The sequence below is a fragment of the Vespula pensylvanica genome, chromosome 6 (assembly GCF_014466175.1).
Source record: "Vespula pensylvanica isolate Volc-1 chromosome 6, ASM1446617v1, whole genome shotgun sequence".
NCBI classification, from domain to species: domain Eukaryota; kingdom Metazoa; phylum Arthropoda; class Insecta; order Hymenoptera; family Vespidae; genus Vespula; species Vespula pensylvanica.
In genome coordinates this window covers 6,461,485-6,483,539 of record NC_057690.1, presented here as the reverse complement: position 1 = coordinate 6,483,539, position 22,055 = coordinate 6,461,485, and the positions used below count along the sequence as shown (strand labels likewise).

General features: G+C 30.5%; 4 protein-coding genes and 1 non-coding gene across 7 annotated transcripts; 3 read left to right on the top strand and 2 right to left on the bottom strand.

Annotated features, from left to right (window-relative positions):
* Positions 1–577: 577 nt before the first annotated feature.
* LOC122630025 (C-1-tetrahydrofolate synthase, cytoplasmic) lies at positions 578–8,011 on the top strand. Of its 3 annotated transcripts, none has more exons than XM_043814041.1 (13): positions 578–641; positions 2,837–2,908; positions 3,437–3,772; positions 4,546–4,638; positions 4,710–4,851; positions 4,968–5,079; positions 5,326–5,891; positions 5,969–6,272; positions 6,358–6,575; positions 6,661–7,124; positions 7,243–7,495; positions 7,606–7,791; positions 7,870–8,011. In XM_043814041.1, the coding sequence occupies exons 1-13, from the start codon at positions 616–618 to the stop codon at positions 7,957–7,959; spliced, it is 2,862 nt and encodes a 953-aa protein (XP_043669976.1). In that variant the 5' UTR covers positions 578–615; the 3' UTR covers positions 7,960–8,011. The 3 variants fall into 3 exon arrangements, with proteins under 3 accessions (XP_043669976.1, XP_043669977.1, XP_043669978.1); XM_043814042.1 differs by lacking the exon at positions 578–641 and adding an exon at positions 974–1,005; XM_043814043.1 differs by lacking the exon at positions 578–641 and adding an exon at positions 2,631–2,748.
* Positions 7,528–9,339, bottom strand: LOC122630027 (probable methyltransferase-like protein 15 homolog). The gene has a single exon (XM_043814045.1). The coding sequence runs from the start codon at positions 9,326–9,328 to the stop codon at positions 8,156–8,158; it is 1,173 nt and encodes a 390-aa protein (XP_043669980.1). The 5' UTR covers positions 9,329–9,339; the 3' UTR covers positions 7,528–8,155.
* Positions 9,109–10,080, bottom strand: LOC122630035 (ubiquinol-cytochrome-c reductase complex assembly factor 2). The gene is made up of 3 exons (XM_043814055.1): positions 9,869–10,080; positions 9,335–9,615; positions 9,109–9,203 (listed from the first exon to the last, which is right to left on the bottom strand). Exons 1-3 carry the CDS (start codon positions 9,937–9,939, stop codon positions 9,178–9,180), a joined length of 378 nt encoding a protein of 125 aa, XP_043669990.1. The 5' UTR covers positions 9,940–10,080; the 3' UTR covers positions 9,109–9,177.
* A 402-nt stretch (positions 10,081–10,482) lies between these two features.
* On the top strand, positions 10,483–16,609 carry LOC122630024 (importin-5). The gene is made up of 9 exons (XM_043814039.1): positions 10,483–10,638; positions 11,671–11,820; positions 12,219–12,445; positions 12,521–12,617; positions 12,857–13,422; positions 13,756–13,864; positions 14,170–15,917; positions 16,015–16,234; positions 16,326–16,609. The coding sequence occupies exons 1-9, from the start codon at positions 10,558–10,560 to the stop codon at positions 16,419–16,421; spliced, it is 3,294 nt and encodes a 1,097-aa protein (XP_043669974.1). The 5' UTR covers positions 10,483–10,557; the 3' UTR covers positions 16,422–16,609.
* On the top strand, positions 12,642–12,771 carry LOC122630304. Its single transcript, XR_006327457.1, has one exon.
* Positions 16,610–22,055: the final 5,446 nt, after the last annotated feature.

The following is a 22,055-nucleotide window of genomic DNA, read 5'->3' as shown; positions in this document are numbered from 1 at the left end:
TAAAACTATTAGAAACATCAAAGCAAATTCTACCTAATATAATCTTTGTTTTTGCCGTACTGTCTTCAGTATTTACTATGGGGAAGTAAATACGAAATGAGAAGTAATACTCACTTTGATCTATTGAAATATTCAAGGATACAACACAGCAAAAAGCCAAATCGCTTTTGCAGAATGCTTGATGAAGTTACTAAGAGTATTTGAAACTTGTGGGATCGTCAAATGAGTTATTATTAACTATAGTTAAGTTTCAATAATTCGAAGAATAATTTAGCTCGAAATTGATATTAAAAACTAAAATTAAAAAATTTTAATTAACTATTAAACGCATTAATTATTAATCATTTTTTTCGATCAGTATATTTAAAAATCGAATCTATAAACGTGTAAAAATAAAAATATAAAACTTGTATCATCAAATACGTAGACTTAAATCTTGTAATAGACAAAGGTCACGATAAATACTAAAGTTTATCGCTAACGGTTACGCAACTTAAATGGCCCATAAATGAGTTGATTATTCTCGATAATTATGGATTCCTAAACCCTTCCTGAATATGCATGTTAGTTCTGTAAGCTAACAGTTCTCATAATAGTGTCACGATAAACGATTCTATGATCAGGACGCTCCGAGCTTTTAAGTAAGACTATTATTCTATAGTTAATATTTCGTTAGAAAGAAACATCGACTATTTTATATATTTATATAAACATATTATTGTTACCGTTTCATCGATCGAAATATAGTCACTTTCAATAATCAAATCTCGGAATATGTTAGGATAATGCAGAAAATTAAAATTGTTTAACCAATATTGCACCGAGACATTTGTAATTTCAGTGACGAATACGGAAAAAAAATGAATTAAAAGCATGTTAGGAGAAACCTGTCTCTTCTCTCGATTCATTGTGTCGGTGTATTTGCTCGTATAGGAACATTATACCTCTCATGCTGTCGGCGCGGGTGAATTGAAGAACTGAATTAACAATGGGACATCAGACAATGTATGATTGTCAATTTTTATAGAACAGCTAGTACGAAGTCAATACGTATTCCGTAAGAAAAACAGAACGTGCGATTTCTAGATAGACGTTTATGTTCTTCCATACTCGACTGACTTTATATGCATAACTTTTTTGTATCTGCAATTCATTATAAACTGCTAATAATATTATTTCAAAGAAACTACTGATATATTTAAAATAACAAGAAAACAAATCCCTAACAGATAGACACGCGATAATAAATATTACGTTATTCTAAATTATAATTATCACTGATTGATAATAATCAATGATATGTGTTTAATGAAATATATTCATTATAAGAATAATTACTTAGCAACCTATAGCTTATTTGTTTTCTTCGAAGTAACGTGATAAGTTAAAATTAGAAGTTATATGCATTATTTTTTCGATACGGGATAGCGAAACGATACAAACATATCTACATAAAATCCATGCAGCATGTTGCAAGAGTTTACGCCATAAATTCCTCTCATTTTTATTCGATTTTGATAAACAATAACTGAATTGGAAAATAAAGATTTTTTGCAAGAGATCATAGTTTTTGATTTTCAAAATAGGCTTTTACTTGGGTAAAAATTACTTTTAAAAATTATTTTCTTTTTAAATAATTGTCTTCAAAAAAAAAAACCTTTATTTTTCGAATGAGTTTTTGGTTACACAAAATCGAACAAAAAATACAACCATGAGAATTCATGGCGTAAACGCTTGCAAACGCATAGCAAGAGAATCCCTTCATGTAGTATACATATTTATTTACGCTATATCAGAGAGCTATGAAGCATATCGACGTCTTTTTTTTTGGAATCTCTGAGTGATCGACTATACAAGGCACAGATATCCACGTCGCGTAGGTGCGTAGTGGGAGAAGAAGCTTCAACTCTTTCAACACGAATGTGAAGTAGCGCCACTGCGGCTTCATAAATTGAAAGAAAAACAAAGTTTATGCCATGAATTCTTATAGACGCAATTTTTATTTAATTTTGATGATCAATGACTCCTTTGGAAAATAAAGATTTTTTATACGAGATTATCGTTTCCGATTTCCAAAGTAAATTTTTACTTGCGTGAAAATTATCTATTCTTTGGCAAAGAAAATAATATATTCCAAAAATCGGAATCAATAAATTCGTGTAAAAAATCTTTATCTTTTGAATGAATATTAAAATCAGAAAAAAATGTGAGCTGGTGTAAAAATTCATGGTGTAAACCTTTGCAAACATATGGAATTGCTTAAACGTCTTAAAATTACAGAAGAAAATATAACTTATCTGCCAATCACCTACAAGCTATATGATATTTAAATATGTGATTAAAGAAACAGATACCTTATATCAGAAAAAATATATACATATATAATGATGTATTGATAAATGGCTACAGGGTGATCCATTTTTGAATATTTTAAAATACAAAGTAAACTTTTAATATAATTATTAGTTATATATTTTTAAAGAAACTCTTGAAATTATTTGAAGAATATCTATATTAAAGATTATAAAGTCTATAATAACGTTTAATATACCATGTAAAAAATATAATATAATGTATTAAATGGATCACCCTGTATATATACATTCATTTACGCAGAGACTGCTTCTAAAAGCCGGTTGTCGACACTAACGGCGTTCATTCTATACATTCACTCACCAAGCGTTATATGTGTATACGTGCACACACAACTTTATAACTGGCGTGCATAATAAGAAATCAAGTATTATTGCAAGTATCTCTCGACGAATGAAATCGTGCTAATCGAAGAAACGAAGACGAAAAGTTTTAAAGTTTTCATTGTCGTTGAATTTTGCAGTTTTTTTAAACGAGTCATGTCCACGTGCGAGGACGTCCGAGGAATTGTACTCTCCGGTACACAATTGGCAAAGTAAGTTATAAATATTATCCATTTGTACTTATTTTTTATTTATTAGATGTATTAACATACATCTTTCGAACGAGTAGCATATCTGTATGTTCTATTTCGTATTCAACATGTGTCTTAATATATGCATAACGATAGGATATATAACGATAATTAATTTATTTATTTCATTAACAATTGGCTAATTTGATCTAAAATTATGAAATGTTGTTATTTGTACACTCGCTCAAGGTCAAAGTAATTAAGATTAGTTATGAAAAACATGGACTAACCTGTCTTACGAGTTCTTTCCTTCGCGAGTAAAATTTAAGGTTATGGTTCCTACAAAGGCGGGAAAAAAAACGAAATAGGATCGCTCTTACCACTTATTCAAAATCATTTCGAATACCATCATCTGTAATTATTTCAAAAATCTCACATGAAGACATAATATATATGTTTATTATATAATGAATTATGATTGATAATGTACATTTTAAATATGAAATAATAAATTCAACAAATAATTCTCATAGAAGCTTTTCCTTACAGAGAAATTCGTGCATCCTTGGCGCAAGATGTAACAAATCTAAAAACAAAGCTACCAGACTTTACACCTGGTTTGGCTATTGTCCAAGTCGGCGGTAGACAAGATTCTAACGTTTATATACGAATGAAAATCAAAGCAGCTACCGACATTGGCATAAATGTACAGCACGTTAAACTTCCGAACACCATAACGGAAACTGAATTGATCAACGTAGTGAACAAATTGAACAATGATCCTAACACTCACGGTATCATTGTTCAAATGCCGCTCGACACCGTTAATGAAATTAATTCTCATTTAATCACAAATACAGTGTCTCCTTCTAAAGATGTTGATGGGTAAATTAATATTTTTATTTTGAAATTTTTATTTTTTAATATAAGCTAAGCAATTTAAAAAATATAAGTTTTTCGATTTCTAAAAAATAGAAGTTTCATCGATCGGTTTGATTTAAAAATCTATGATTATTAAATTTAATGGAATATTAATAATTTACTACTTTATTCTTCTCAAAATGTAATTATCAGAATTTAGAATCAATATCATTATTTGACGCAAAAACAATACGTCATTATCGTTACTTTTACGAACAATAAATATTTCGTTATCATGCAGCTATAGATAAAATTTTTTTGATATCATGAGTTTGCAACAAATATGTTTTACGAAACTCACTGAAAACAGTGCGATTTTATACATTTATATAAAATATAAAAGTCCTTACAATCGGCATGCTCTTTGACATGAAATGACGCAAAATATGAGATAAAAAGAATAAAAAATCTCGCGAAAAAAACATATTTTTTACAGATCTATGATCTTACACATTCTCTCATAATAACAAAAATATCGATCATATATACGATATTAAATACAATTGAAAGAATCACCGAAATAATCTACAAATCTTAATCATGAAATTTAGAATAGACATTTTTATCTCGTATTTCCGGTGACTTAAAACATTAAGCAGTTTCACACAATAATCATTTTGAAAGATTATAAAATATACATATGTACATATGTATATAACACACGTAGAAATAAAATATATATATATATATATATATATATAAATGTGTGTGTACTTATTATGAAATATTTTTTTCAGTCTCAACACGATTAACGAAGGAAGAGTTACAATCGGCGATATGTCAGGATTTGTACCATGCACACCCAATGGCTGTATCGAGCTCATTAAAAAGTAATTGAAAATGTATAAAACAAATCGTATAAAACTGCTTTAACGTTTTTAAACTCAATATTATATTGTAGGAGCGGTGTACCAATTGTCGGTGCTCAAGCCGTAGTTTTGGGTAGAAGTAAAATTGTAGGTACACCAGCAGCTGAATTATTAAAATGGCATAATGCGACAGTGACGATATGTCATTCAAAAACGAAAAATCTTCCAGAAATAGTAAGTTTTTCGAGCAAGAAGGTTTGAAAATGAATTTATTCGAAACGATATGAAAATAAATGTAAATTACAAATAATAAAAAATTGCTTTGTTTCTCAATTTAATTAATTTTTGAGGTCTCTCAAGCCGATATCTTGATCGTGGCTATCGGTAAGCCTGAATTCGTCAAAGGGAGTTGGATAAAATCAGGCGCTGTCGTAATCGATTGTGGCATCAATTCTATTCCGGGTAAGATAAAGGGAAAAAGTTCTCAATTGCCTATATACTTAATTTAGAATTGAAAAATACCTTAAATCGATAATATCGATAAACATATAGTAATAAAGTAAAATTTTTGTCTTGTAATGTGTCTGTTCGAGACGTTATTTTCGAGATACTGTTCGATAAAAATCTCTTCAAATTCAATTAACGCATATGATAAGAACGATTATATTCTCACGTTAAATTGAATAATACATCTAACATGTTTTCCAGATTCTGGAAAAAAAACCGGTGAGCGTTTAGTAGGCGACGTTGCTTACGAGGAAGCTTCAAAAGTAGCTTCATACATTACGCCGGTTCCTGGTGGTGTTGGTCCTATGACGGTAGCCATGCTGATGAAAAATACAGTAACGTCGGCCAAAAAAGCAGCTGAAAATCTTCTTAATGTCGATTGGAAACTAAGGATTTTGAAGATTAATCCAGAGAAACCAGTTCCAAGTGATATAGCTATTTCTAGAAGTCAGACATATAAACCTATTGTTAACTTGGCTGAAGAAATCGGTCTGTTACCAAATGAACTGAGTCCTTATGGAGACAATAAGGGTAAAATAAGTTTAAGTGTCCTAAAGAGACTGAAGAATCAGCAGAATGGAAAATTCGTGGTCGTCGCTGGTATTACGCCAACACCTCTCGGTGAAGGTAAAAGTACGACGGCTCTTGGATTAGTGCAAGCTCTCTCAGCGCATAAAGGAACAAATTCTTTTGTTACGTTAAGACAGCCTAGTCAAGGTCCTACTTTCGGAGTTAAAGGAGGAGCTGCTGGTGGTGGATATGCGCAAGTATGTTCAAAAATAAAATTATAAAATTTGAAGTCTTATTGTTATAACGAAATATGTTCTTATTTTTTCCTTTCTAGGTAATTCCTATGGAAGAATTCAATCTTCACTTAACCGGAGACATTCACGCTATATCCGCGGCAAATAATCTTTTAGCAGCTCAGATCGATGCTCGATACTTCCATGAATCCACTCAAAATGACAAGGCTCTTTATGACAGATTGGTACCTACAATTAAAGGTGTTCGAAAATTCTCCAAAATTCAATTAAAACGTTTGCAAAAACTTGGGATCACAAAAACCGATCCAAATTCCTTGACGGAAGAAGAACAACGCAAGTTCGCGCGATTGGACATCGATCCACATAATATTACATGGACAAGAGGTATATGCAATAAGAAAAATAAAAGTAATTATTTTAACGTTACTTGAACGAGTACACTTTCATTAAAACTTATCTTTTTTTGCAGTGGTTGATATAAATGATCGTTTCCTACGTAAAATAACTATTGGTCAAAGTTCGACCGAAAAGAATAAGACAAGGGAGACTTCTTTCAAAATTTCTGTTTCTTCTGAGATAATGGCGATACTTGCTTTAGCTGCGAACGTCGAAGACTTGAAACAAAGATTGGGCAATATAGTAGTTGGATTCAGTAAGAGCGGCGAGCCTTTAACTGCCGAAGATTTTGTTCGTATTTAGTTAACGATATTATAAGTTGAGATATTTTGATCTATTTGCATTTATTCTTTATCTACTGTTATCAATTTAATAGGGCATGACTGGTGCTATGGCTATTCTTCTGAAAGATGCGATTGAACCAACGCTAATGCAATCTTTGGAAGGTACACCTGTAATGGTTCATGCTGGTCCATTCGCTAATATCGCACACGGTTGTTCCTCGATAATAGCAGATACTATTGCATTAAAACTAGTGGGACCAAATGGTATTGTAGTGACAGAAGCTGGATTTGGTTCTGATATAGGCATGGAAAAGTTCTTTGACATTAAGTGTAGAACATCTGGACTCGTGCCGAATGCTGTTGTTCTTGTTACAACCGTAAGAGCCTTGAAAATGCATGGTGGTGGTCCAGTAGTAACTCCAGGTGCAGCTCTAAAAAAAGAATACATTGAAGAAAATGTCGAACTTGTTAGAAAAGGTCTTCCAAATCTTCAAAAGCATATTAGCAATGGTCTAAAATTTGGAGTACCCGTTGTTGTAGCTATAAATTCATACACGTAAGTATTTCATTTTGCATTAAGTATATCTGAAATTCATAATAAATTTTTTCTAAAATAAATCGCGAGAATATGTTTTTCCTATTGCAATAAAAATAAATATTTATTATTCTACTAGTACCGATACAGAAGCTGAACTACAACTTATCAAAGAAGTAGCATTGGACAGTGGTGCAGCAGATACAGTGGTTTGCACTCACTGGGCTGATGGTGGACGAGGTGCAACAGCTTTAGCAGATGCAGTTATTGCTGCAACAAAAAAACCAAGTAACTTCAAGCCATTGTATAATCTAGATCTTAGTATTGAGGAGAAAATAAGTGTCATTGCTAAAGAAATGTATGGTGCTGGAGAAATTATTCTAGCAAACAAAGTGAGTAAATTTAAATGAAGAAATATTTGGAATATTCTACAGAATTATATATTTGAAGTACTAACACATACACAGCAATAATACATTTTTACTTATTTTTCGAATCTTAGGTAAAAGAAAAGATTAAAGTATATAACACATTAGGTTACGATAAGTATCCTATATGTATGGCAAAAACATCTAACTCCCTAACAGGAGATCCATCTATCAAAGGTGCCCCAACAGGTTTTAAACTTGATATCAATGACATATTTGTAGCCGTTGGTGCTAAATTTGTCGTAGCATCTGTTGGAGAGGTAAGACTTTCAACTATAAATTGAAAAATTTTAATTAAACTTAAAAATTTATTTCACGAACATTTTTCAAAATTGCAGATCATGATGATGCCAGGTCTTTCTACTAGACCAAGTATTTATGATATGGATTGGAATAGTGAAACGAATGAGATAGAAGGATTATTTTAAATATAAAATCATTTTTCATATTATAGTCATATAGCAATAACTTTTTCTATTTATATTTTTCGTACTCCATGTACTTTATGTATATTCCATATATATATACTGTATATTCTATATAAAATATTATCTTATAAATAACTAATAAGATCATATTAGTAATTTAAATAGAAAAACAATATTTCGTAATTTTGTGAGTAATTTATTTAACTTTAGTAATAGCTCTAAATTTTGCTGATCTGACTCTAGGATTTTTATTAATTTCTTCGAATGATGGTGTTAATATATGCTTATGCATCATTATCCATGGTGATCTGACTATATCATTTAATTCGTCAATACAAAAACTCTTATCATAATTTAAATATTTTAATGGCATAGCATTTGCCACACTATCTGTTATATTTCCTGTCATGTGTCTTTTAACAATAGTATCTTCCAATGAATGGAAGGATATTGTTATCAAACAACCACCAATTTTTAAGTAATTTTGTGCAAGCACCATGCCATAATTGATTTCATTCAATTCATTATTTACAAAAATTCTAAGAGCTTGAAACGTTTTTGTTGCACAATGTGAAAATCTACCTAATCGATCTTTTCTAATTTCATTATCAAATACAGATTCAACAAGCTGTGCCAATTCTTTTGTTGTTTCCAATTTTTTATACATATATCTTGCTTCAATAAGCGCATGTGCTATCTTTCTAGCCTTCTTTTCTTGTCCATAAATTTTCAGTATATGATACAAATCTATCTCATCTGCTCTTTCTATTACATCAGCAGCAGTTGGATTTTCAGGACATCTACAACCATCCATTCTCATATCTAATGGTCCATTTTTTGACAAAGAAAAACCTCTTTCTGCATTGTCAAATTGCATTGATGAACATCCAAAATCAAACAAGAAGCCATCAATACTATTCTTTTCAACTTTATGTTCGGTAAGTAATGATGATAAATCTGAAAATCTTCCTAACAAAGGAATCACTTGTCCAGGATAGTTCTTTGATAAATCTTGTGCAATATTATATGCTACTGGGTCTCTATCTAATGTAAAAATTTTTACATTGGGTGCTGATTTTAAAATTTCAGTAGTATGTCCTCCAGCACCAAAAGTCATATCTACATATATTTTACCTGGAGATGGTTGTAAATATTGTAAAACTTCTTTTGTCATTGCAGGTATGTGTCCACTGCTCTTTTTAATTACATCTTGTTCTTCTATATCCTGTTGTTGACTGAAATACCTTTTGTTCGTTACATGTTGTGTATTAATTTTTGCTACGTGATATAACTGTATTCTTGTTTCATGATATAGTTTGTTGCTACGAAAAGCTTGTAAATATAATAAATTAACTTTAAATTTAAGCATCCTTACGGAAATTCTGTATGCTGTTTACAAGTTTCTTAAGAAAAAATTTATTTTCTTCTTCCAAATATTCTTTCATCTCAGGGCTTAGTGCAATATTACATTGCTCTGCCGTTAAGCCACTTGCAGTACTTGTAAGATTACGTTTATATATTTGTCCATAATGATTTGAAGTTATCCTTTTCAAACTTCCATAATATCGATCACATTGTTCTTGATCTACTGGAGTAGTAATATCACCTTTTGAGAAGGTAAGTTTCACTTGGTCACGAATATGTTGACTTAAATCTCTGAATAAAAAATATAAACAACATTTATATCACATGTAACAATAAAATTCAAGAAATATAAAACTTATTTGCATGATAATTGTAATTTTAATATTATATCTAACCTATTATATCTAACCTATCAGTGGCTATATAAATCAAATGATTTGATTTGTTAAATATATGTAAATTACATTTTTCTTATTAATATGTATATAATATACACATACGTATATACATGTAAATAAAAGATTTCTAATATATATAAAATTACCTGCCAGGTTTTGACTTATCTAATGGCCAAGATTCTAACAATTTCATAAAATTCCTATAGTTACCAGCCATGTTTTAATTTGCGTGATAGGAATTCTCAATAAATCATTCTTTCTTTTGTATGCATATATTATTACTTATAGGTTACAAAGTTAAAATTCAACCAATATGATCGAGGAATATATTTGGATGCCGTTTAAGCGATTGGTAAAAACTCACTTTTTTTCAAAATATCATATTGTATACATTGATCGACCAATTGTTACTATTTACGTTTTATCTTTTACTTATAACTGGTACATTAGAATACAATAACAGGAACTTTCCAATCACAGATGATGTAACTAGTGATCTTACTCGATATTAAAGTACTCAATAGTACCAATCTTATAAATAAAATTTTGAACGTGTAGTCACATTTTCAACTCACTAACATTATATATTTTCATAAATGATTATAAATTAATATAAAATTATCATTGGAAATCTTATATTTCCATGTATAAAAAAAAAAAAATGAATGACACAATTGATATCGGTGAAAAATCAATCGTATATCTCCCAAGACACTATGGATTCTAAATTTTCTAATGTTGGTAAAAAGAAGGGACATTTCTAACAGTTGATTTGGCACTTTCAAACGACGATCAAGTCATGTAAGCGTGCGTGGTGTTCACTCGTTCGGCGACAATGGCGGCAGACCTGGAACAATTTCAACAGCTTTTAAACACACTTCTCAGCGCGGATAACGATGCCCGAACGCAAGCGGAAGTATGTATATTATATCCAATTTTTTTTACGCATATAACAAACATATTTTCAAGACGAAAAATGTACGAATTTTGATGATGATTCACTGATTACCCCTTGAGCACGTTGCCAACATGTCAGAGCTTAGCATGAATGATTTCTCAAATCGCTATCACATTTTTAGTGTCTACCTTTCTTAAATCTTAATTCGATATTGCATTTACACCTAACAATGTCATGTCTAAATTTATATCAATAAGAATCGCCAGCTTCTCGGATGAATGCTAACAAGTGTTTGGAATAAGCTAATAAAAATCCAAAATGGTGTCGCGCGCGGCATTGCGTGCTTCGCAAAATCCATTTATTCACCTTTAAATATAATTTAATATGATTATGACAGAAATAATCAAAGGATACTTCGAAAGATCAAATTACATATATATTTTCCTAAATGTAAATGATTAATGACGTGGATAAAAATATAGCACACCAAGCGGCATGGAGTTTTCGTTGCAATCGTTCATCCAACGTGCGTTCCCTCCCACATGCACTCTTATTTCCAGTTCCGGTATTTAAAAATTATTCGTACGAAAAATTAAATCGAATCGAATCTAAATACGTTCAATTTAATATTTATTTTTTCTTTTACACACCCCGCCATAGATTTGGTTGGATTAGATTTATACACATGCGTATACGCTAGCATAATTCATTTCATTCCTTTTTCCATTTCCAAATTCAATCACGTGCGATTCGACAATCGATCCTTATCCTTTAAAGGCAAACGATCTTTATTTTAAGATCTGTGTATTTTTCATCGAAACTATACGTCGAATAAAAAAAATCTATATTACATTATAAAAATATTATAACTGTATTATTTAATACAATTATATTATTTTTTTAGAATCTTTTATATTCTTAATTTGGAAACTTATTTCATTAGATATAATTCATTTTTTATTCTAATTAATGTAAAATTATATATTGCACTAAGATTGTACATTATCAAAATATATAACCAAAATTAAATTGTTTATAAATTAATTTTAGGAAGCATATAACAATCTTCCAGTGGAAACTAAGGTGACATTTCTTTTGACATCCATTTGCAATGCTGCCCTTGCAGAAGAGATGCGTGCCATGGCTGCAGTGCTACTGCGCCGACTTTTTTCTTCTGAATTTATGGACTTTTACTCTAAGGTAATAGTCATAAGAATATCTGCATATTATGTTATATAATTGTTTTTTACATATCTACAATATTTTTTTTTTTTTTTTTTAATCATAAGCATATAAAAATTTAGTTGATCAAATAATATCAAAGAAGCAAACTAAAATAGTTTTAAGCAAACTATATATTATGTTTGAAGTTAGTGCCAACAAGTATTGCCAATGATAAATATATTATCTATAGTTATCTTAAGTTAACTTTCTTAATAAAGATTTTATTTTACTTTATAATCTATAATTTTTTTAAATTTTAAGTTTCTCTCATTGGTTTTCTGTGTGTGTAATAGTTTTTGTCTTCAATTAAAAAAAAAAATCGTTAATACATTGTGTATTTTTGTATAAAAATTTTAACATTAAATTTCATTCAGATTCCTCCAGAAGCACAAGTACAGTTGAAAGAGCAAATTTTGTTATATGTTCAAAATGAACAAACAGAAACAATTCGCCGTAAAATATGCGAAGTTGCAGCTGAAGTTGCTCGTAATTTAATAGACGAAGATGGAAACAATCAATGGCCAGAATTTCTTCAGTTCCTATTTCAATGTGCAAATAGTCCTTTACCAGCATTAAAGGAAAGTGCATTACGAATGTTCACGTAAGTTCATTGCTTTAAATTTCAAGTTGAATTTAAAAATTGAAAAATCGAAATAAATGAAAATATGTGTAATAGATCCGTCCCTGGTGTTTTTGGAAATCAGCAAGCAAATTACCTTGATCTTATTAAGCAAATGTTACAACAGTCAGTCATGGATACCACAAATTATGAGGTAAATAATTAGTTTATACAAATTTGGAAGATTGATACACGAGATACCAGAAGTTTAGAATTTCTCGTCACAAAATCTTCCTAAAAAAAATCTGCCTTCTGATGACTGTAGCTTGTAAAGTTTTAATTTGCAGACAGATACGGGGCATACATATATATGTGTTCCTTCCTTACATTTTTATTAATTAAAAGAAAATTTTGTAGTCATCACTAAATGAAATACATTTTTCAATTATACAGGTTAGATTCCAAGCAGTAAGAGCAATAGGAGCTTTTATAACTTTACATGATAAAGAAGAAAACATACAAAAACATTTTTCTGAACTTTTACCTGTAGTTGTGCAAGTAACTGCTCAATCTGTAGAGAAACAAGTTGATGATGCTTTATTAAAAGTACTGATCGATTTAGCTGAATCTACACCAAAATTTTTAAGACATCAGTTAGAAAATATCATGGAAATGTGTATGAAAATTTTTTCGAACGAAGAAATGGAAGATTCTTGGAGGCAATTAGCTCTCGAAGTTTTAGTAACACTCGCAGAAACTGCACCAGCAATGGTTCGTAAAGTTGGCGGAAAATACATTGCAGCATTAGTACCTTTGGTTTTAAAAATGATGACAGACTTGGAAGAGGATGAAAAATGGAGTTTCTCTGATGAAATTATAGAAGAAGATAATGACAGTAATAACGTAGTAGCTGAAAGTGCTTTAGACAGATTAGCATGTGGTTTAGGTGGTAAAACCATGCTACCACAGATAGTGCAAAATATCCCTTCAATGTTGAGTAATACTGACTGGAAATATAGGTAAAATAGCAATGTATAAAATTTATTTAAATATCTGAAAAATAATTGATATTATTTTCTTCTCTAAAAAAAAGGCCACAGAATAGTCAGCGATTATATATTTAATATAAGTAATCGCGTTACATCTGTGGCAAAGTAATCAATGAGATAACTCTTATTTCTATCCTATCGTTTTGATAGATAGAATTCGGAGATTCTCATTGCATGTTCCTTTTAAGAGAGTTGATGTTAATAAAAAATTACCATCATAGCATTGGAACAAACACTTTTATTTTATTACATTTATTAAATTATTGATTATTAAATTACTGACAAAAGAAATTTTGTATTTAGACATGCAGCTCTGATGGCTATATCTGCTGTTGGTGAAGGGTGTCACAAACAAATGGAAGCTATATTGCCACAAATTATGGAAGGTGTTATACAATACTTACAAGACCCTGTAAGTTGTTTTAGTTTAGAATATTCTGAGTTATCGTAGAAAATAAAAGGCCATGAATGGAATGAACTGCATCATCAAATTTTTGAAAATAATGTTATGACATTCTTGGCAGAATAATGGAAAAGTTAACATATGTATTCATGTCACTGTTTTAGCAACATGAATTTCATAATCTTGACTTTGAAGTTTCTGAGAGCTGATTATTTTGAAACAAAGATAGTCATAGTGTTGAAACACACAAAAATATAATAAAAGTTATATTTTGTATTATTTTCATTGTACAATTTCTATTGCTTTTCTTTTAGCATCCTCGTGTTAGATATGCAGCTTGTAATGCAGTAGGACAAATGTCAACAGACTTTGCTCCTACGTTTGAAAAGAAATTTCATGATAAAGTTATACCTGGATTACTTATGGTATTGGATGATAATGCAAATCCTAGGGTACAGGCTCATGCAGGAGCTGCATTGGTAAATTTTAGTGAGGATTGTCCAAAACATATACTAACCCCATACCTTGATGGTATTATGGCAAAACTTGAATCGATACTCACTGCTAAATTTCAAGAATTAGTAGAGAAGGGTACTAAACTTGTTTTGGAACAAGTTGTTACAACTATTGCTTCTGTTGCCGATACGTGTGAAGAGCAATTTGTCACTTATTATGACAGATTAATGCCTTGTCTAAAATATATAATTCAAAATGCGACTCTACCAGAACACAAAATGCTAAGAGGAAAGACGATTGAATGTGTCAGTCTCATAGGTGTAGCTGTTGGCCCAGAAAAATTTATTGCCGATGCCAATGAAGTGATGGACATGTTATTGAAAACACATTCGGAAGATCTTCCTGATGACGATCCTCAAACAAGTTACTTAATTTCTGCTTGGGTTCGTATTTGCAAAATTCTTGGAAAACAATTTGAACAATACTTGCCTTTAGTAATGGGTCCTGTTCTACGTACTGCGGCAATGAAACCAGAAGTTGCATTATTAGACAATGAAGATATGCAAGGTATAGAAGGAGATCTTGATTGGCAGTTTGTTTCTCTTGGAGAACAACAAAATTTCGGTATTAAAACTGCTGGTTTAGAAGACAAAGCATCTGCATGCGAAATGTTAGTTTGTTACGCGCGTCAATTAAAAGAAGGTTTCGCGGATTATGCCGAAGAGGTAGTGCGACTTATGGTTCCTATGTTAAAATTCTATTTTCACGATGGTGTACGCACCGCAGCTGCATCAAGTTTACCATGCCTTCTTGATTGCGCAAAAATCAAAGGACCACAATATTTAGAAGGAATGTGGGCTTATATCTGTCCTGATTTATTAAAAGCTATAGACACAGAACCAGAATCTGAAGTATTGTTAGAATTATTATATTCTCTGGCCAAATGTATAGAAACTTTGGGAGCTGGTTGCTTAGGTGCTCAACCTATGGCAGAACTTTTACGTATTTTGGACAAATTACTCAACGAACACTTTGATAGAGCAGTAGCTCGATTAGAAAAACGAAAAGATGAAGATTACGATGAAGTAGTCGAAGAACAACTTGAGGATGAAGATAACGAAGACATATACACTCTGAGTAAAATTGCAGATATTTTACACGCTCTTTTTACTACACACAAATCATCATTTTTTCCATTCTTTGATCAAATTTGTGGACACTTCGTAAAATTATTAAACCCTGATAGATCTTGGTCAGATCATCAGTGGGCTTTGTGTGTTTTTGATGATGTAATAGAATTTGGAGGCCCTGATTGTGCGAAATATCAAGAATTCTTTTTACGACCAATGATCCAATATGTGTCAGATAAATCTGCTGAAGTTAGACAAGCGGCGGCATATGGTTGTGGAGTTTTAGGACAGTTTGGAGGAGAAGCATTTGCTCAAGCATGTGCAGAAGCATTACCAAGGTTAATGGAAGTTATCAATGATCCAGAATCTAGATCACCGGAAAATGTTAATCCTACAGAAAATGCTATATCAGCAGTAACAAAAATTCTTAAATATAATAACAAAGCTATCAACGTAGATGAGATTCTTCCACACTGGTAAATATCATTTTACATGAATAAAAAAAAAAAAAAAACATTAAAACCAATACAAAATTTCAATTGCTATAATAATCTTTATTACTACGTTTTATAGGCTGTCTTGGCTGCCGGTTGTAGAGGACGAAGATGAAGCTCCTCATGTTTATGGATATTTATGTGATTTAATCGAAGCGAATCACTTAGTAGTTTTAGGACCAAATAATGCAAATCTACCTAGATTAATAAGTTTCTTTGCCGAAGCCCTTTACAGAGATGCTGTGCCTACAGACAATCCGGTTATGGCCAGGATTCTTAGTATCGTTAGACAAATTCAAGTACAAAATAACATTGATGTTAATAACATAAAATCTACTTACTTTAAATAAATAGATAGATAGAATAATCATCATTGTAATATTGTTTCAGAACAACGAATCTATGTTTCAAGCATGTATAAATGCTTTAACGACAGATCAACAACAGGCATTGAGTGAGGCACTCAGTGCACAGACTACCAATTAGCCCCCTGCTTTCGTCGTTAAATTTCTAACACTTTAGTGTAAAGAAAACAAAAAATAATAATAAAAAAAAAAAAAAAACACCATACTCGCGTTAAGGTACCCTTATTATGGGAAAATTACCGAGATTTTAGGTAGCTAGATTGTACCTATGGGATTTTCGCTCCAGCCTAATTATCAACAAACAGACAGGTATATTAACTGTTTAACGTATTATTAGTAATCTACTTATTGTTGATTGTATATTTCAGCATCATCAAATTCTTTAACGACATTAATTTTAGTATTCGGGATTGTTGCAAAATCAAATCGTTAAGTCGATAATTTTATTCACTGCTGACCGATGCAGTATATTAATATACGTGTAATATACTAATGTAAAGGTCACAACTATGAAAGAACTTGCATTGACGAATTTGAAAAAAATTTTTCTAATAATACTCTTCCATGATAATTGTATAACGATATTAATCTGATGTATATACACAGGATCTTCTTTTGCTAATCTTTTTTTGTGTCTGTATAATTATATATTATATAAACAAAAAAAAAAAAAACATGAATAAGGCAGATAGAGAGCTACTAAAATTTTTGAAATATTCTCTAATATTGAAACTCGAGTGATGCTAAATCTGTAAAAGGAAAATGTAGCTTTATAAATCAAATAGTGTTTACGAACACTAACACAGTTTTGTTATGCGAATGTAATTATAAGAAATACGATGTTTTTGTCACTGCGATCTCGCACATTTCATTATTGCATCTATTGTTCTGGAACTGCACGCCGGTTCTTTCGGCAGAACGATACATCTTATGAAAATATATAAAAATAGACTGGAAAGAAGCAACACACATCGCTTTGAAATAACGTCGTGACATTGTGATTTAGATATTTTTATTATTAAATTTAGATACACAGTAAATGTTATTTAATGATAATATCGATAATATTGCAGTGTTGAGGTTGGACGGAACTGTATACGATTGCCTTTTGAATGAAACGTAATGTTATTGCCCAATTAACTAGATCTACAAAATCGAATTTCGATGGAAAAAAAAAAAAAAAAAAAAAAAAAAAAACTATTCAAACAGATTATATGAACAAAATATTCCTCCTTTTATTTACCAATTGGAAATTAAATAACAACACTGCGTATATTTTATAATCGATTAATGTTTCTATGATTATATTTATGTGTTTTATTCCTCTTTTTTTATTCTTATTATTATTATTTTTTTCTTTTTATAATTTAACAAAACGTAGCACTATTAAGACATTACGTTTCTTTCCATTACAGATTAAAAAAAAAAACCTACAAGGATTGTGAACAGAGACGTTATGCAAAAATGACTGAATAAGAAATAGTGTTAAACAAACTCCCTGTTCTTGTTGCTATTTATTTATATACTATAAATCCTGTAATATGTATTATTACATTAAAATTTGCGATGGAAAATATACCATGAAGAAATTTGTGAGTAGTTATAATGTAAACGCTCGTAAACGGTGACATTCTTTTTATTATAACACGCGAAATAATAGTGATAATGATCAAACGTTTATGTGTAAATATAACAAAGTATATAAATATTTAACAAGTATATAGGGTCGAACTATTTGACTACGAATATAAATAATCTATGGCAAACATTGCCTTAACCATAATTTTACGTAGATCAAATCACGATTTTAATAAAACGCATAGCGATTGTAACATTTATCAAAAACGATAAAAGAGACTGCGTATGCGTTATATAACAACAAAAAGAGGAATAAAAAAATGAATACGTAAGAAATATATATCTATAATTCTTATTATATATATATAGAGATTATTTTAAAGTTATTATTAAGTAAAAATAAACTTCAGCTTTATAATCGTTCGTTTCTTTTCCCTACCGTTATCTGCGATATCAATGAAATTCATAAAAGTCAAATAAAAGTGAAATACGGACGATTAGTTAGTCATTAGATCTTATTTTTCATTCTAGTTTTTGCACTGCATTTGAATTATTTAAAATAATATAAAGTATAAGTATTTCTGTAGATTGCAAAATCTTATATTCCATTTCATCATTCTACTTCATAGAAATTCTACATGATAAAAAAGATTAATGACTTTGCGAAATATGGCTACTGGTAACGTTTGTAAAAAAATTGACACGGATATTCGGAAATTGTAAAAAAATTCTAACTTGTATCAACCGTTGTTGCATAAGTTACGAAAGTCACTTTAAGTAACGATGTATCGTTTTGCAGGTATACGGCCAGTTCAAAACAATTATAAACGTCCGACTCTAATACGTACTTACATACACATATACATAAATATAAACTGTGCAACACGAGTACTTATATGTACTTCGTGATTTGATGCTGGCGTCATATCAAACTGTGCAATAATACACACATATGTACCTCTAAAGCAATTCTTATAGCGATTTCATTTTTAAAACGCATATAATTATAATTGCACATATCTCAATTTAATTACTGCATAGAAATACCAAACAAAAAATTGATATGGACAAAAAAATCTCCATTAAAATTGTTTACGTAAGACCATATTGTAACTAAGTATGAAAAAAAGCATCTAATCATGTACATATATAATTAACTTGAATTTTAAATATTTCTTATTAAGTATAAATAGATACTTATAACATATAGAGAAAGAGACAGAGGATATCTTCTTTCTTCGAATTTTAAAAACGCTATAATATAAATGATTAATGATGCAAATAATACAATTTTCGGTAGGTACATAAACGAAAGAAAAAGTTGATGCATGGACGATGAAATTTTTTTTCGGTGACAAGATTAATGACACAAATACATCATGCCATGAATATATGTATATATTCATGACCTGATATATATTATTCACATTAATAAAATTGCATTAATTAATTATTTAATATAAGCGATGAATATATGTATGAATAATATGGATAAATACATACACACACATATTTATACGCTCTTCATTTACAAAAAACGAACGGTAAGAAACGGGCAAAAATATTTTTCGACTGAACGTAGGAATAATAAAATAAAAAATAAGAAACAAAATGATGATACAAGTTATATTATCTAACATCGTTTACAGAATAATAAAAATATAAATTACAAAAGCTACGTGAAGAAGCAAAAAAAGAAAGCTAAAACGGTATGATGATAATAAGAATAAAGATTACTAATTCGAATTATTCAAAGTACATAAAAAATTTCGATTATAATCTTTTTTTGCATTCTTTATCACGTAATTGTAATAGTAAAAAACATTCTATGTAATGAATGAGAAATCTACAGCACTAGACATCGAACAGACGAAATCCTTGAAATGCAAATGTACGAGAAATTCATGAAATGATTGATTTTATGGGGCGATGATCTTTTCCGTTCAAATTTATAGACGCGCGCACGTGGAATCCTACATCCATGACGTATACGATCATCCGATCTTACGTCATCGTTGTTCCCTTCTCCGGCCGCAAAAGAGCAAGAGAGAGAAAACATAGAGAAAGACGGAGCGTATCGTGTTGCTGTCGCACGCGTCGACAGTCGAATGAAGTATACGAATGAAGTTTCTTATGTGCGCTCGTAATTTTTCGGCTGAATTCGATAACGCCGGACGAACTCGAAGGAGAATTATTATTATCAGCGACAACAGATTTGACAGCACTAACGCACTACTATTCGACTTTGCTTCGATCTGGCAAAAAGTTTAATTCAACGCAAACGCATGCTCGACCTATAGAAATCCCAAAAGCGCAAGTAGTGATATTCGTCACCAGAGTTCGTGGCAAAGCTCGCGGCAATTTTCAAAAGGTAATACGAAAAATTATCCTTTGTTTCACATGCCATCAGAATTTGCCGGAAAATCGTGTTTTAAATGTGCTGCTTAATGTTTGCTGAAATAATTTCTAATTGAATAGACTTTATTAATTACTATCGTCGAATATCCATCTTATCTTTATGCTTTAGACTGAAAAGAAATTACTATTATGTAATTTGCTGTTATTATACAATGATGAAGTTGAATTAAAAATCGTACGTTATCCTGCGATTAATTCCAAATAAAAAAGCCAGGAATGTTCAAATCAACACAATCTCGCATTCGTAATAACACCGGCTTATTTTATCAGCGAATCATAAATGTTATGTTTAGATAACCTACCAAAAATCATGAGGTCTGTTCTTTTTTTAAATCGTATTCAACAGAATGCGAGATTATAGACATATCAGATTATTATTACTATGAAGTCACATTAAGCTAATAACGTTGTGTATTAATAAATAAATCTCTGATTATTTGCCAACTAGAACGTTACATTTTAATTCGGATAAAAAAAACGCGACTTTCGAAGAACAGCATGCTCTAGTTGACTGACAAACGACTATTATGCATAAATTATAGTCGATAGAATAAGAATTCGTTACAAAATAACTTCTAGGATATGTTACATACATTGGTGAATTCAAAACAGTTTAAATAACTATGATATTTATTTTTATCTAATAACTAATAATAAACAATGATAACTTAACCTAATGCAAAGATAATGCATATTACTTATAATGCTTTCAACAGAACAAGACATAATCTTATGCACAATTTTTTAACTTTAATCAATCTCTACTGTTTGATTGTGTTTTCAAATAGAAATCAAACCTTACTATATCCAACACAGCTAAAATATAAGAGAACATAAACAAGTGATATTTCACGTAGGATTGTATCGGTCGGCGCAATGCTTTCGCAAAAAAAGGGTTAATCCTGTTAAAAAGAATGCACCTGTGTTGTGTCAGTGTGTGTGTGTGTGTGTGTGTATATACATATATATCATATCGTATATACATAGATATGGGCGTGGTTAACATGCAGTTTTAATATTACTTTTACCAATTAGTTTATCTACATTTTTTTATTATGACCAAAGCAACGATAGTTTATCAGTGTTTGATGATATTAAAACATTTCGAACGATATTTATTATAAAAATACATTTCATTTTCGAGAACACCAAAACGCGTATAAATGCAGTCACAAAAATAACTCTTTCATCATATATGCTTTTTATGAATTAAAAAACAAAGAAAGAAAACATTAAGTTAAATAAAAGAGAAATGCTGGCCGGTTTGATATGCTCTTTCGATCACGTGACACCATTTGTATCATCGGCAAATGATATCTACATTCCTAAGCAAGGATGTAATTTCATTCATTGCGCTCCGTTTTACAAAATGTCTGTTTTGCGATGTAAAAAAGACTATCATGCATATCATAGGGTAATGTAGTTAGGGACAATCTATTATATATAAATATATATATACACACTTATATTTTTGAAAGTTACTTTCTTTCTTCTCGGATGTTCTTTCCTCTATCAGTAAAATCTAATATTAATGGATAAACAAATATTTTACCTGGATTGAAACATTTCAAGTTTCTAATATCTGCATAGAGTGAGAGAAAGAGAGTGTCTGCTAAACAGTACTTTGTTTTACGACTTCCCCCCCCCCTCCCTAGGTTCATAGTACCGTTATTCCGCCCCTGCCTCAACACGAATATTTCGTAGTATATGTATATACATCCACGACAAGCGTTGTTACTGACGTCTGCTAGGTCAGCTG